This window comes from Myotis myotis, unplaced genomic scaffold (assembly GCF_014108235.1).
Source record: "Myotis myotis isolate mMyoMyo1 unplaced genomic scaffold, mMyoMyo1.p scaffold_m19_p_4, whole genome shotgun sequence".
In the NCBI taxonomy this organism is placed as follows: Eukaryota; Metazoa; Chordata; class Mammalia; order Chiroptera; family Vespertilionidae; genus Myotis; species Myotis myotis.
In genome coordinates this window covers 37,132,151-37,150,025 of record NW_023416346.1, presented here as the reverse complement: position 1 = coordinate 37,150,025, position 17,875 = coordinate 37,132,151, and the positions used below count along the sequence as shown (strand labels likewise).

General features: G+C 38.7%; 1 protein-coding gene across 1 annotated transcript in view; it reads right to left on the bottom strand.

Moving 5' to 3' along the window:
• The window catches only part of LOC118653373 (teneurin-1-like), a 64,646-nt gene that overhangs the window by 1,605 nt on the left and 45,166 nt on the right, over positions 1–17,875 (bottom strand). The window contains exon 8 of the mRNA XM_036304118.1: positions 6,621–6,764. Within this exon, the coding sequence (XP_036160011.1) occupies positions 6,621–6,764 (144 nt within the window). The remainder of the gene's footprint in view (positions 1–6,620; positions 6,765–17,875) is intronic.

Sequence of the window (17,875 nt, the reverse complement as noted above, 5' to 3'; positions counted from 1 at the left end):
AATTTGATGACCAACTTGTAATGATGTCCTGTTCACTGTGGCATAGTTTTCATCTCTGACTGACTTTCTCCTGATGCTGGGCACACAAATGCCTGACTTAAAATTACCCTCACTATGCAACTGGTTCCTGAAAAGTGAGTATCAGTCAATTTTAATATTAACCTTAGCAAAACACAATCAGGAAAGTAATCTACTTCTGTGAAAAGAAATCATATCGCTAGAATGCACTTCAAAGCTATAAGAAAGGGACTTGAATTTTCCACTCTTTTGGACCGTATCTATCATCAGTGCAGGAAATAGAGATACTGACTTATGAAAATGCTGGAAAATCCTGTGAAATCATTCTCTTTGGGCAATTTCTTCCATTCTCACAGCTTTAACTCCCACCTCTACATGCCAAAATTTTCTCCTGTCCAGAGTCTCACCTGATGTGCAAATACCTACTATATCTTTTTATTTGGATCCCCTAAGGTACCTCAAGCTCAACAAGTTTAAAACTGATTTCATCATTTTTGTACCCCTTACCAAACCCTGATTTTCCTCCTTTGCTCCCTAATCATCTTATAAGTGGTACTACATGTGTGTATTTACCTAATTTGGTAATGTGGGCATCACTGTGGGTCTTGTTTTCCTTATTTTCTAAATTTAATTATTAACTCTACCCCCCACCCTGTTGGGTCTATCTCTTTAAAATATGTTGAACTAGTTTTGTATTCTCCATTCACTTTAGTTCAGTTTTTCTTAATTTCTTGGTCTCTTGTTCTCCATGTATACCTATCTTCAAACCATCATCCACACCTTTTAATAGCTCCATATCCTTCCTTATTATTAAGGCATGCAAAGTCCTCCATGATTTATATGGTCTTTGACTACTTCTTCACTCTCTCCTTTCATCGCCCTCTCATTCGTATGCTGAGTTTTAGCTATAGTGGTACTATTTATAATCACTCTCACATAGTCCCATTCCTCTCTGCTTTTGTACATGCTGTTCCCTCTATTCTGAATGCCTTCCTTATCTTTTCTGCTTGGGGAACTCTTACCTATCCTTTAGAGCTCAGCTCATTTCTTCCCCAATGTTCTGACCAGGCAGAATTAGTTGCTCTCGCCTCTGTGTGCCAACTGTTTTGCATAGCTCTATCATTACATCTATCACACTATGGGGTGCATTTTTCATTACTTCTCTATCTTCCCCATTAGAACATGAGCTCCTTGAAGGCAGGCACTCTGTCTTACTCCTTTCTTCATTTTAGTGTCAATCCCTGTGGCTCAGCCATTGTAAGTGCTCAGTAAATGTTGAAAAGAGGCTTTGAGTTTCTTATAGTTTCCCTATCCAAATCCCAGTGATTTTTCAGACTGTTAAGCCTAGGCAGATAATCCAAGGAACAGGTCCTACTGTGCTAAATAAATAGTCAAAGTCTGCTCAGAATGAGCCAGGGCAGGTAAAGCATCCACATTGTGAGAGGCATACCAATGTGTCAGACTGAAGTAACTGACAGCAAATGAATGAATGCAGTTATCTTGTACAGTCTTATTTTTTCTCTCACAACCTCTGCTATCTATCTCCTCGATTGCCTGTTATTCTCCCTAAACATTTCCTAAAAATGCCGTCCTCAGTTTACTTCCAATATTTGGTCCCATAGTCCTACAATGGAAATTACTGGTTACTCTGAAATAGGAACATTGTTGGCAAAAATAAATAAGAGAGTAAAACATGCACAACATCATGGCACTAAATATGTACCTGGAAGGGGCCTTCCAGAAAACAGAAATCCCATACATCCTATACACTTGTGATTTCATAGCTAAGTATTTTTACTTTCCCTCGCAAAGTGATTCCTGGCTACTTGTTTCAACATATGATCTGCAGGAGCAGTTATGAGTTTATGCCCCAACAAATTGGTCTTTTATTTCAGAACTATTAGATATCTTAAAGATAACTACTTTATTAATTTTATTAATAACTTTGTTAGGCAGTATAATTTTTCTTAAGATTTAGAATAGTTAATTAAGTAAGATTAATAGGACTGAATCTCATTTCCCCAAAACATTTAATTGCAGTGTGATCGATACTGTAATTTAAATGAATTGGGAGAAAGTGAATGAGAACTGGAATGACAGTTGTACAACATCAGTGAAAAGAAATCTCCTGATGATCACTAACTGAATATCCTACCAATGAGACTATGATATGCACCCTAATAAATGAAAAAACCAACTGTTTAGCATGTCAGTATTTCAGCCATGCACTATAGGGTATATCATTCAAAAATATTTCCAATTATTATCTTGGAAATATCATATTTGCTATTAACATCTATTTTCCCAGGTAGATCTCTTTTTTTTATATCAATGTAACGGTATAGTTAACAATTACCTTCAAAATGACATGTTATTACCAGGCTCCTGGCAATTTAAAAACGAAAGATGGCTATTTTAAACCATTCTTCTAAGCCTGCAATTCTAAACCTCCCCTTTTCTATTAGAAAGCCCAGCACTCCATCAAAGGAGAAGAATGATTAAAGGAAATAAAACATAAGGCAATGTACTTTCTGATTACATCTCAAGAATTGATGTCTTGCTTTCATGCAAGGTACTAAAGTGCCCGTGTACTGAAATTACCATTCCTGTTTAAAGCTGAAGCAATCAAAACAAAAATGGGCAAACCCCTTTTGTATTGCCCTGGAAGAATAGATCATTTTGAAGGGTGTCTTTGTTGTTTCAAGAATCTGTTTAACCTTCCATTACATAGAACCAGGGCATACCATCTAGCAACAATGATTTAACACCAATTCTTCTGCAAAAGGTTGCTTTGAAAATATTTTGTTTATGTTCCTGGAAATCTTGATCAATTACGGCTGCCTCCCTTCCAGCTTATTCTGCTATACATACTCATTTTGAAAACAGAATAAAAATAAACCTAGGATATCACACATTATTTACACGAAGGCCAACTCCCTGCTAAGGATTGGGTGTGTTGTTTACAGTCAACTAAGAAACCACACTGGGTGGATCCAATTGCACATTTTCTCTCCTATGTTTCTCTTTTCTCTGCCCCCAAAGCCAAGTCTGTTGTGTAATAAGTTAAGCATACTTTTAAACACACTACTCATAGCCTCCTGCTACTTTGCTCAGAACTTCTTTTGAAGCTTATAAATAAGTTTGAAATAAAAATTCCCTCTGGAAGCCAGTGGGTGGTGCTTTACGCTGATTTCAAAGAAGAAACCATTTTTCAGACTTATGAACAACAAGAGACACAATACATATTTCTCTTAGGACTTGACTGAGAGGATATAAACACAAACTGGGAGATATGCCAGTGTGATCAATGGAAATTTACTTCCCCTCCCAGTAAAACCATTTGTTGACACACCGCTGGTCTATCTTGGAGGCCAAGTTAAAGAAAATCCTTCATCCATTTCAGACAGATGACAAGACCCAATTAGTATCCTGGATTGTTCTTTGGAATAATTTTAACACTCAACTGCAGGGAACACTAGGGGATCCGTTTGGTATGAAGATCTATAATGAACAGCTCACGCTGCAATAAATGGATTCATGTACACATTTTTATTTCACACAATTTTAAAGAACTGATTTACCTTAAAAGGAATCTCTGTAATCACTGAGAAGATGTATTTTGAAGGAATAATATTTAAAAACACAAGTTCCTGATGTTTCTTTATTTCAGTGAAAGTAGGAACCATCTCTCTCTCTCTATATGTATCAGGCATAATATTTGGAAATAATTCTCCACAACCAATGGTTAATTGTCAGGTAAATATAATTGCTGCAACAAAAATGACAAATGGTCTGAAAACACTGCCTACTAGAAACTACCCACTGCTTAATGATTGCAGAGCCAAAGAAAAACTCGAGAATTGAATGACAGCAGACATCCAATCTAATTACAGGTGTCTTTTTAACCAGTGAGAGAAAACTGGGGGAAGATAGATTCTTGTTTCTAATCTGCTATCTGTCTCAGATCAAAAAAGCAGGGTGCCTAAAGAGTTAGACTTTTTCCAGAAAGAAGTGGAGTGGGGGAATTTGAAGAAAAGATGCTCTTGCCTTAATCAGCCAGAAAAGACTGTCTGACCTGAGGGGGAAAGAGCATTGCTTTCTAAATTGGTCTTCCCAAAGCTGCTCCCTCACACTTATCATTCCTGCTTCTAAAACTGCCATTGTGGGTGGGATTTAGACTTCACAAATGTCCCAAGAGAGGTGTTCCAGTCCAAGGTCAGGCTGAAAGGCAATGGCAGAGCTGGCTTCAGATCTGTTCCTGGCAAGTGTGACCAATTTCTGGTTAGAAATACAATGTGCCTACAAATGAGAAGATAAAATGAACAAATGTTCCTTTAATAAAAACTATCCAAAGTAAGGTTTCTTTCTCAGGATGGAATTCTCAGAAAAAGACAGAAAACAGATTTAGTGGGGCTGGGGTGAGCACAGGGTTTTTTTGGGGGGTGATAAAAATATTCTGAAACTGTGTTGTGAAGATTGCACAACTGTACAATTTACTAAAAGTCAGTGAAATGTACACCTAAAATGGGTGAAGTTTATGGTGTATAAATTATACTTCAATAAAGCTGTTAAAAAGAGTCTCAGAAATAAATTGGTACCTTTACCTAAAAATTAGTTATTGGAGAATAAGAGGTATAGAGAATACATTTGTGGAAATGTGAGGAGGGGCCCAAAGCCGACTTTCTGAATGGCTCCCCTGTGTTCTGAATGTTTAAACCTGTGTGAAGCAAATGATAAGAGGATACAGGACTGGGAGCACACAGCTGGGGGCTGGCTCGATTGAGGTCATTTCTCATTTTGTGTTTAATGTCAATGACAGGCATTTGAAAGAGACAATCCATACAAGCCAATAAAAGTGAGTGGAAAAGAAATGGCTGCTTAAAATGTCAAACTTTTTCAAATCAAAACAAAAAAACCTAATAATTTAATAAGTGGCATCTGCCCTTTCGTTTTTGTACTTTTAAAACTGTGATTCTCCTTTTGACAATGGAAAATAAGTTGACATTTTATATCTGTGCCTGAATCTATGCTCTTAAAAAAAATAAGCAATTTGAAATAGAATTTAGAATTTTCCTTGAAAGTGGGGGAGGAGGTATAACAGGGGCATACAGCAATGGAATCATTCACCTTCAGGATCCCACATTGGGAATATGGGAGGTGATCTCATTCTATGGTTGAAGTGAAACTGCTTAGCTTTGCCAACCAAAATTTCCCAGCCTATGTGGCTGTTTGGCTTGGCTGATCCAAATGAAGTAAGTGGTGCAAATGAAGTAAGATAATAGATTTGATTATTAAATGGATCTCTTAGCTCATGACCTTAAAAGATAACTGGACATTAGCCAGCTGGTCCACAAAGGTAAGGTAGATACAAGGATGGCTAAATGCAAGAATGTAGCTGCCTCAATATATTCATACCCCAATCCTGGACAAATAACCCAAAGTACATGTTCCACTGAAGGCTGCTAAGAATCTGCTTCTTTAGATGAAAAGGAATGTGATTTCAGTGAAAACTTACCAGCTGATGCTCAAATGAAAACTGGATGGAAACACCAATGACTGGTTTTCCAGCAGGATGCAAAAGGAGATGGAGGAACTATGATGAAGCATTTATGACCAGGGTGGCAAAATCAGTTGTATGAGAGACACATGGGCAGAAGAGCCACCTGCAGTCCCTTCTCCTGATTTATATAACATGTATATTACAAACTAGGACAAAGTGACAGCAGAAAATGTGGTTCAAAGAAGGAAAACACTGAAAATGATGATGTCTTGTTCTCATTGCTCTTTCCTCTTTTCCTAAGTCCAGGATTTGGGAGCCTTAAACTAAGAGAAACCCAATAAAGCACTCTTCCCCTCCTAGCTCTTCTCTTCTTTTACCCATCACTGTCCTTTTACTCCTACCTTCTTATTGGACATACTGATATTTATGTGGCTAAACAGCTACCATGTAGGAGAAAGAGCACATGGCTCTAGCTACTTACTGACTGCAATGTTGGGGAAGGTCACATGACTATCTAAGTCTCAGAGTCTTGATCTTTCAAATGAGGTTAATGCCATTTTGTAGGGTTGCTGTGTTTAAAATGGGACAAAGTTCACTAAACCCTTTGAAACTGCATTATATAGATGATTATTTAATTCTCAGGTGTATATTTTGCTTCACATTTAAACACCTCTAAAATAAGTATTTATCTAACAATCAATGTATATCATAGTTTAATCAGCAGCATTTTCCATAAAATAATAGTGTACTTATAACTGAGGGTGTCTTAGATTGTATGAAATATGCCAATTATTATTCCACTTTTAAAAAGTCGGTTACAATGTCAGATACACTTGTTTATCACTTGTGATAGAGCAATAAAGATAGCAAAACCCAGTTCCATATAACTTTGTGATGAAGAGGTCTCACTATACTAGCACTAATTGGAAATCAGATTATTATATTTGAAAGGAAATAAACTAACATGGTCTTCTCTAGGTTGTGAACCCCCAGGCAATTTTTTCCTTGTAATTTTTCAAATTTTCTACAATGAATAATGTAATATATAATGTAATATAGCATTAAGAAAAGAGTATTAAGTAATATTTTAAAAGCTGCTTACCACTTTTAGGATTGAAAATATGATGCTTATTTAATGACCAGCCTCCTAGGTTAGAAGCATCCATCTCAAAACCTTGTAAGATGACTGTCCTTTTCTCCCAGAGAATAAAGTCAGGGCAGGTTTCATATTCATATCCCACAGATACTGCAAACAAAGAGTTAATAACACTTTAGAAAAAATTCAAAAAATTTGTTTCATTTTTACCCTGTTGATAATTCTGTGGATATTGCATTTACTACTGAATTCTGACTTGGGTTGAAATTTGACACAGTTCAGCACAGTGCCTAGCATAGCACTGGGCATCCAAGAGTGGTCAGTCAGTGCATATTGGATAAATGGATGAATGAGTGAATGAGTACTGTCATTAGGCATCTACCATATGTTTATAGCATTAAGCTTTAGTATGGGATTTTGGGTTGGAAGCTACGTTGTAAAAGTGGAGAAATAAGCTCTCTGAAGACTTAAGCTGTGGTGACATGATTTATTTCTTTACCTTTGTAGAAGAAGTGCTGGTTTCTTCTCTCTCTAGACTGCAAAATGCACTTATGAAGCTGGCTGTGAGGTACTGGGACCCTTATACAACAACTGACAACATGAGTCTAATAAAAATTAATTTGCCCAATTTATATTTTCTCTTGCACTAACTGGCCTTTAGTTTGTTGAGGAGTCTGAGTTTGCTTAGAGTGTTGCAAGTGCTTCCAATGTAAATTCCACATTGTGCACATTATATTTTGGTTTCTGTATATAGCTAACCAATGGGACATCACCCAACATTTGGCTTCAAGTCTTATGAAGCACAGATGTTGTGCATTAAGCTTGGAACCCTGGTATGCCACTAAAATGGGGAGTATGGGATGTGGTAGCTTGGGTACTGAAGTCTGCATAGCTCAAGTGCACCAAGTCCCAGTCATTGTCTCAGTTGGTAAATCTGCTTACCTGTTGGAACCCCAAATTTCTGATTCTTGAATTTAAATGCTTTTTGTTCTCATAATGTTAAAAAATGGAGACTATTGGCTCATTTCACTGCATACTCCAAAGCTTCTTTCCCTCTTTCTGGCAGCTTAAAATATCCCTAGCTGGTTGTCTGCCATTGCTTTTGAGTACCTGCTTCTACTTGACTCATTAGATGCTCTGGAAGAACTCATTCCTTCTTTTGTCATTTGGTTATGGAAACTGGTGATAAAAATGTGTGCTTAAACAATGCCAGCACAGTAGGTCCACAGATGAAAAATTAAAGTGAGACAGTTTTGGTTTTTGGCATTAGGTGAAGAGAAAGATGGAATTTTTATTCAAACTGATGTATGTGTGCATGTGCATGTGCATGTGCATATGTGAGCACTTGCACAGATAAGCCAAAAAGTCCTTTTGATTTTAAATACAGAACTCTCTAACTTTGTGGATCATGTGTAGCCAATTTTAAATCAGACTGGCTCCTCTTTGTCCCAGGCTTCACCAAAGCTTCAATAGGGATCAGGACCATTTTCACGGGTGTGTGACCTCTGCAGTCTCACAGGGGCCCATGCTCAGAAGGGCACCACACTTGCTTAAATGCTCTGCTGTCACTGTCTTAAAATCCTTAATACTTTAAAAAATATTTTTATTGATTTCAGAGAGGAATGGGGAGGGAGAGAGAAACATCAATGATGAGAGAGAATCATTGATAGGCTGCCTCCTGCATGACCCCCACTGGGGATTGAGCCTGCAACTGGGCATGTGCCCTGACCGGGAATCGAACCGTGACCTCCTGGTTCATAGGTTGACACTCAACCACTGAGCCACGCTGGTCAGGCTCCTTAATGCATTTTAACAAGTAGCTCTGTATTTTTACCTAACGGTGGGTCCTGCAAATTATGTGGCTGGTCCTGATGGAGATGCACTCCTACCCTGCCATCAGCTGGTGAAGGCTCATGGAAGGCAAACTCATTTTACTATTAGCCCTAAACAAGCATTATTAGCAAGTGAGATCAATGGGGAGTGGGAAAGACTAATAATGAAATGGAAATAATTTCTAAAAGTTTGGGATCATCTTTGTCAATGCTGTTCTCTATTAAGGTGGATGGAATAGAATTTCAGTAAAGTAAAGGATCTCGAAGGTAACCTAATTCAGATTATGCTTGCGGCACAAATCCTTGCTGTCTGAAATCTTCTTGGTTCTGATGCTTGCTAAAACAACTCTGGTATAGTGGAAAGACATGGTTTCAGACCCAGAGTTAGAAAAGACTTCAACTCTTGGCTCTGCCATTAGCTTAGCAGTATGGTCTTGGGCAAATTATTCTCCACTTCTGGGAGTTGTGTTCTTTATCGGTAACAAAGTGTGTGTGTGTGTGTGTGTGTGTGTGTGTGTGTGTGTAGAGGGGAGAGCAGAGTAGGTACTAGAAATAGTGGTTCTTAGACCTTTCTGGGTCAGGGAACTTTTTATTATGAATTTAATAAAAGTTATGGATTTTCTTCCTAGAAAATCGCATATGCACACAAAATTTTACATATAATTCTAGGGAGTATTCACTGGCCTCCTGAAATGATATTCTCAGATTAAGGACCTTTGTACTAGGTCATTTTTATAACCCCCCGTTATCACTAACACTCTATGATTCTAAAGTGCATTCTTTCAAGATTGCATTTGACCAGTTCAAGTTGGTGATCAAACCAAAAAGTCAAAGATACACACTTATGGCCATGCTGGTGTGTAGAAGAATATCATTTTTGCTTCCCTTGCCAACATTTATGTCTTGAATAACAAATAATCACAATGGCAATGATTACAAGTTCCCTTCATGCCATCAACTCCTTCCCTACCATTGCCAGGATCTGCCTTTTGTACATTGTAAGCCTGGTGAGCTCCCCTACAATCTCTTCTCCGGAAGGTGATTGTGCAGTTTTGTGAATAAGTAGTATGCTCTGGTGACCTCTGATGGTAATTTGGAGCCTGCTTCTCCACTCTCAGTAACAGTTAAAGATCTTCCCAACTCTATGGCAGAAAATGCTTACATAAAGTATCAATGAAAGAGTTCTCGGTGCAATGATAATGAGGCATATTCTTTTCACCTCCTCATATCTGCTTTCTGAATTGCTCTCTAGTCCACAACAAAAAAGTGCATTGGTTGCAAACCCCACAATTAGATTATTCCACCCCCCAAGTCATAGAAACAAGCAAATAGCAACAAGGCAGCCACTTAATAAGTTCCCTCTAATTTTTATTAGATTTACTTTCTTGTGAGAAAGCTCTATGGGCTAATAAAGTTATAATTTATACTTAAGACTTGTCCAAAATTCCAACTGATTTTAATGAGAATGGCTGTGTCGGGGTATTTTTTTATGGGACTCCTTATTCAGAGTAACAAGGCAAGGTTTCTTTCTGACAGCAGCCCACTTAAGCCGAATCCTGGAACTTGCAATCGGCTTATGAGAAGGCAGACATTTCACCCCACGGAGCTGAGCTGCTTTCCAAATACAGTACCAACCAATTCTAGACTTCCTCTCATAGAAGCAGACTGATATGCACTAAATGCCTACTCTTTTTCAGATAATTAAATATGGGGGCAAAGGGGCTACTCAGGGGCTGGAACTGAAAATGCTGAGTCCTGACATACACTCTCCCTGGCACTGTGACAGCCGAGTCTCCATTAAATAGCAGGGTGGACCACAACCATTTCCCAGGCAGCCTGTTGCCTCTCACATTTGATCATCAACACAGCAGGGGATAGACCACAGATTCAGTCTCTGGCACTCTAAAGTGGGGACTAGGAAGAACAATGTCATAGGAAGGAAAAATAATTATTCACCAATATTTCAGAGGAGCTAGAGACTATAGACTAGTCTTGCAGTGAGTGGAGGTAGGTGGGGGAGGGGGTTCCTGAACTATACTTCCCAGGGGCTGGCATAGTGGGTCCCTTGCTGGTGTGTATATATGGGGAAGGCAGTTGAGAAATGGCCATTAATAAAGGCACAATACTTTTTTCTGAACCATGTGACCTCTTCTCTGGTGACACCCTTTAATTTCGTCTGGATTTCTATCTTGTTGTATTCTCTCCCTCACCTCCTCACAGAGATATTAATGAAATGTTCCTTAACCAAGAGCCATTGATTGTCAAGATAGGCTTGTTACTTTTGCACCAGTCACAGGATTGCACCTCTGACTTCACTGTTAGTTATCTTGCAAATATTACACTGGCTTACAAAGAAAAGCTGCAGCTTGTTCCCCTAAAGCCATTTGACATTGGAAAAATAACTGAATGCTCATTGTACTGATCACAGCAGCAGCATTTGTATGATGTGGGGACTGTAAGAAGGCTGAGGGCCACAGTGCTCCTGACACCCAATTTAGTGGCTGTGACATTCACCTACAGGGCTGGGGTAGGAGATTGACATTAAGTAGCTAGGGAAAGATGCCATGCAATGAAGCTGATGTGTGAAATATGACAAGATTAAGCAGCTGATTTTCAACAGCTTCAGGCTAAGGCTTCAGAATTCATAATGGTTGCATTTATGAAGGCAATATATAATTAAAAGTAGTCTGATAGTCAGTGTGAGAAATTTACATGTTACCTTCATGAACTCAAGGAACATCTAAAAATAACTTTATGACATTCAAATGGTAGATCAACACCTTCTTACCCAAAAGAGATTTTTAAAACAGAATCATAAATATGTCCCACTCTTTTAAAATACTAGATTGATGCAAAACACCAATGAAACATAAAAAACAAAAGATCTAAATAACCAGATGCAGGCCATGGCAACAATAGACCAAGCCTATGTAGATAACATGCTATCTACTGAGAACAGGTACCTGCTCCCAGAGCTGCTTATACCTTTTCTTTTTCCCTAGTGATTTATCATAGGCTAGGATGACCCCAGAGGCTCCTCAATTTGACACATTGCCCGGTAGCCTGAAATGCTTTGTTTATCTATCTATTATTTTTGGCTTAGCAAGAGTGTCAGAATCAGGTGATGAATTTTTACCAAGTGCCTTTTCAGCACTTACAGAAATAGTCACATAGTTTTGTCTTTTAATATATTAAAGGTGGAGAATTATAGCAATAGATTTGCTAATGTTGAACCATCTTTGTTGGTCTTAAAATAAACTCTGCTTGGTTATGATCTTTTGAATGAATCACTGGAGTTGATTTGGTGATACTTTACTTAGGATCTATATCCTACCTGTTTACAAAATAAGGTTTAAACACGATAGTACTAAAAATGAGAGAGCTGGATGAAGAGAAAGTATAGGTAGGAAAAGTAAAAAGCATCTGGGAGTGAGGTAATCACACATCATTTTTGCCAAAAGTCCTCTACTCTGAAATCTATTTTTTTTCTGGCTGCTTTGTCCCAGCCTAGCTTCATAAAAAGGAGCCTGGAACCTGGATGACTCAGAGGCTACCAAAGTCAGAGTGATGTACTGGCTCACATTCACATTTGTGAGCACCTTTGTGTACCTAGGCAATATCCTACTCTCCTTTGGTAGGCCCACCATCCCATTATACAGTTGAGCCCTCAACAACGTGGTGGTTGGGGGCGATGGACACCTACACAGTAGAAAACCCACATATAACAATTGATTCCTCCAAAACTTAACTACTAATAGCCTCCTGTTGATCAGAAGCTTTATCGATAACATAAACAGTTGATTAACTTATTTTATATGTTATATATATATATGTATATATATATATATAATACATATATTGTATGCAATCTTACAATAAAGTAAGCTAGAGAAAAGAAAACATTAAGAAAATCAAAAGGTAGACAAAACACATTTACAGTATTTATTGAAAAAATATGCTTATCAGTGGACCCATCCAATTGAAAACTGTGTTGTTCGAGGGTCAACTGTATAAGCAAGGGTTAAAAATTTAGCCTCTGTTTTTATTCATTCATCCAAAAAATATGCAATATTTAATGGGGATACGGGGATGAACAACACAGAACAACATAGCATCCCTCAGATGAGCTCACATTCTAGTGACAGACAGAAATATAGAACAAAATTAAATCACACACACACACACACACACACACACACACACACACACACACACAAATTGTGATAAATATTATGATGGACTGTCATCCCAAAGTAACTGGCTCAAAACTGCACCTCCCTGCAACACAGTGAGAGATAAAATAGACTTTAACAGTGTGAGAGAGAAAATAGATTTTACTAAAGGAATTCAGCCAGTCAGTAAACAAATAAACAAGCAAATAAGTCATAAAGCTGGGGGGGGGGTGTCTAAAATGTTATGATGGGAATGTATTAAGAGAGAGTGTAACAAGAGAATTTAAGTTGGAAGGCAAGGAAATGCCTCTTTATGCTGAAGGGGTTTACCTCATTAAGTATAGGGAAGAGCATACTAGGCAGAGAGAACAATATGAGTGCAAGGCTTTGAAGTTTGGTGTCTTTGGGAGATTTAAAGAAGGTCAGGGTGGCTAAAGAGTCAGTTTCTCTCCAGTGCATAAAAAACAAATGAAGAACAACCCTTTCTCCCATTTCACCCCACATAGTACAAAAGAAAAGATAACTATTCTTTAGCAGCACTTAGGCATTTTTCTTTGGGAAGGTTTCAGGAAGTATATTCACCTTGAAAATGGACTGTTTATCTTTTAAATAAATGTGACTGATTAAAGGGATGCAATATTGTAATGAAAAAAAAAGGGGCTATCCTCTAATGACTCAGCAAAGCTTCAGTGAGCCACACTATGTGCCTGGCAGGTAGGTGATCTGCTACACACTGTGGATACAGTGGATATTACACAGGACTGGATAATCTGTCATATGAGAGAGGCCATACCCTGAAGGGTTAACTATCTTCTAGAACTTTTATCCATGGCCTCCTTAAAATAATATCACCTCACATTTGTATAACGCCTAACATTCAAATACATTTTTGTGTATATTACCTCATTTGATGACTCACAAAAACTAGTGAGGAAGATGTATTTACTACCATTTGATAGATGGGATGATAGATTCAGAGAAGTAAAGTGAGCTTTGGCTAGTAAATGGCAGAACCAGAGCTAAAACCCAGTGACTCTTTAGTAAGTGCCTTTTCCCACTGTTAATCATAGCTATTAAGAGGAAGACCCACAATTCTGAAATACTAAACAAATAACCTTTTATTTGCTCCAAATTAAAAAGACAGGAAGCTAGGGATCACCTTGAGGTAGAAGTACCATGTATTCTGGAACAGTACGTGGTTATGTTGTTGTTTTGATATCATTATGAAGAGCATTCCCTTTTACCCTCAAAAGTATCTTGGTTTGAGTAATAAATCATATGGTCACCCAATCTTAAAGAGATGATCTCCATAATACCCTGACAGGAATTGGTAGAGGAGACTGGGAGGCAAAAACGGTCATAAATGCTAACTTGGAAAATAAGTCATATGGTTTATTTGGTAAACTATTTAATTTTTCTGTATCTTGAGTGTATCATCTTACTAATAGCTTTCAAATTCTTATGCTCTGAAGCCATTTAATTGTGACCCAGCATGCACATGGGGAAACACACACACACACACACACACACACACACGTATAATTGAAACAAATTTTTCTAAAACAATACTCTCTTAATAGTGTTACATTCTGCTATTTTCATTTCTTTTCATTTTTGTTCTGTTACATTCCATTACATTTTACTTCATTAAAAAAATACTTGATTGACTTACCAAATGGATTTCACAATCTACTAATGGGTGTGACCTGCAGTTTGAAATGGGCACAGGCTGCTTATCAGAGAGAGTATCTACCAGAGTCATTAAAAAAAAACAACAAACCTGGGAGGCTCTATGCATTTTTACTTTGCGAGGTGCTATCTCATATCTTATCAGACATATGAAAAGGGATACAACTCACAATCCATATCCAACATTAAACATATTTCATATGTAAGAGTGAAAACTGAGTTGCAGTTGACCAGCTGACATAATGCTCCATTTTGTAGACATTTATTTTAACATTTATTAATGTTGATTTTTCTGGTTTCCTTTTCATATTTTGGGGCCAATAAACTTACTTTTCAGGTGGCAAACATTTTTGTTGGTCCTTGAAAACCTCATATCCTTGGTGCTGTGCCTATGAAGCTGAGTGGATAAAACAGCCCTGCTCTCAGTTAACGATTATGAATTCATGAGTGGAGAGAAATGATGAAAGATTATTATCTCTGGAGCTTCTTTGACAGAAAGCCACTGGGGCGTTGAATTGGGTACTCGGTAAGGTAGGTTGGTCACTTTAGTGATGAGAGGCAGCAGTGAAAGACATACAGCACTCAGGACTGGGAAACCCAAGCTTGAAGCTCCGCTCTGAACAGGACTCTATGCAAGTCACTTGCTCCTTCCGAACCTCAGTTTCCCCCTCTGTAAAATAATCATATTAATCATGCCATGCCTACCAGGCAGGAATGTTATAAGGATTAAAGTGAGATAATATATATGAAAGTACTTTGCAAATTGTAAAGCAATACCCACTTATTATTAAAATATTCAGTGGATGCTATTTCTGTGGCTTCCCAGCCTGCTTAGGTTTTACTGAAGGGAAATTTATGAACACTAAAGCAACGTTCTCGGGGATGTTTTGTGTGCACAAAGCAACCGTAGCTTAGCACCTGTTACTATTAATGTCCCCCTGTTTCTCTCACAAAATTCAGACAGACTCATATGCACCGTGAACCTTTAGGAAGTCTAGTTCTCCCTGAAACACTACTCTTTCTTGCCAAACTACTGTACTAAATAATTATGCAATTGTTGTTGCCAATAACCTTGAAGGAAAAATAGAATTGTTTATAGCAGTGCTATTAAAGGCGGATGGCTGATTTCCTGAACTTCCAGGACTCCAAACCGCTGCAATTTAATTTAATTAAAATGAAGACCAGGCAGAATGCATTATTACATATTGATAATGTGTGCAGACCCAGGTGGACATAGGGAGTTATTTTGACAGAATTCATATAATGGATGCACATCAGAGCCCCTGAACAAGCCAGTTTGTCAAATTAAATAAGCCGTTTCTAGAATTTTAATGGCACTGTGAACTTAACAATAATGATGTTTTTACATTGTTTCGCAAGCAGTAGAGTTGAGAAAGAAACTAAATAATATGCAATGGTTTCCAGGCATCGTACCTTATTTAGAGCTAGAAAATAAAGTACTAAAGCCAAATCATTTCACATGCTCACACAGAGTTTTTAGTAGGAGAGTCTTGTCTGTGTATCAGACAACAAAATCTTTAAGCCGGATGAACTAGTGATGGTGATTTTTGTACTGCAACCCTGGGGGTGATTTTACTCTTCTTGCACTTGATCGATATTATACTTGGATTAATCAATCTTATCAGTTGCCATTGATACTTCTCCAAGGAAGTCATTCACAGAACCTCTGCCGCTAATTTATTCACTCTGGGATTATCTCTCCAGTTGCAAAGTCTGTTTCATTGGAAAAAATGGTGAACTATCCTAGGATCTCAAGCACTCCTTTTCTCATTTTGGCTGTCCCTCAACAAGCTATTCTTCTTTTGTGACACTCTGGCCCTTAGAGATCCCACCAATTACCCACAGCTGAGCTATGTGGGAAACAAGAGCCCCACATTTCACACTAAGTGGACATTTCAAGTTGGAGATGCACCATCACTTCAAATTCAGCTTCTTTAAATCTAACCTTCTGTGTCTCCATCACCTAGAAATGCATGGGACAGAGGTTCATATTTAATTGGCATGGGGAAGAAGAAGAGTGGGAAACCTTTCTGGCAATAGTTTAAACAAAAATCCTTGCTATGACTGGGACTGTAAAAATATTGGTCAAGGTTTCTTTCCTATTGCTGTTGTAACAAATTACCACAAACATAAAGGCTTCAACTAAGATAGATTTATCATCGTAGAGTTAAGGGGGTCAGAAGTCAGAAATGGGTCTCACTGAGCTAACATCAAGGTGTCAGTAGGCTGAGTTCATTCCAGAGGCTCTAAAGGAGAATCTATTTCCTTGCCTTTTCCATCTTCTCAAGGCTGCTCACATTCCTAGGTTCGTGGCTTCCTTCCCTGATCTTCAAAGCCAGCAATGTTGCATCTTGCTGTGCCTTTCTTCTATAGTTATATCTTCTTCTATCTCTGACTCTCCCTTCTGTCTCCCTCTTCCACATTTAAAGGATCTTGTGATGACATTGGGACTAGATAAACCAGGATAATCATCTCAAGGTCAGCTGATTAGCAACCTGAATTCTCTTTTGTCATGTAACATAATATGTTCACAGGTTCCAAGAATGGACATATTTAGTAAGTGGTGGCTATTCTGCCAACCAAAGACTATACCAGGATTTCTGAATGTGAAGCAAATCTGAGAAGTATTTTATATATAGCACTAGAGGCCTGGTGCACAAAATTCGTGCATGGGGGGGGGTGTCCCCTCAGCCCAGCCTGCACCCTCTCCAATCCAGGACCCGTCGGACACCCCTTTCACAATCCGGGACCGCTGGCTCCTAACTGCTCACCTGCCTGCCTGCCTGATCACCCCTAACTGCACCCCCCACCAGCCTGGTTGCCCAAACTGTCCACCAGCTTGGTTGCCCCAACCCCCCCCCCCCCGCCCTGCTGGCCTGGTTGCCCCCAAGTACCCCCCTCTGCCGGCCTGGTCACCCCCAACTGCCCTCCCTGTTGGCCTGGTTACCCCATGCAGCCTGCTGTTCAGTCATTTGGTTGTCCCTCACTAACCCCCCTGCTGGCCTGGTTGCCCCACATACCCTGATTTCAGTCATTTGGTCGTCCCTCACTAATCCCCCTATCATCTTGGTCACCCCATGCAGCCTGCTGCTCAGTTGTTTGGTTGTCCCTCACTAACCCCCTGTCAGCCTGGTCGCCCCACACAGCCTGCTGTTCGGTCGTTACTGTTACTGTGACGGCATCCTGGACATTTTGCATATTTCTATTATTAGTATAGATAATTGTTAATATCTGGTGCAAAATTGAGTCTCTTTCTTCTCACATCAGCTAAGTGATTATGAAATGTGGCCAGAAATACAACTAAATGTTTTTCTTTGTTTGTTTAGATTTAATCATATTTATGAAGGTATGAGCTAGTGGAAATATTCATCATCCCTTTGTTTCCATCCATTTATCACTTGAACTATTTCTTGTCTATGGAATTCTTAAGGTGCTCACAATCCACCTTCAAAGAAGCAGATTCTCCAACTTTATTCTACCACTTGTTCTAATGCTTTTACCACTGTTGAAAATATTCTCTTAGTTTCCAAGGAGATGGACATGGACA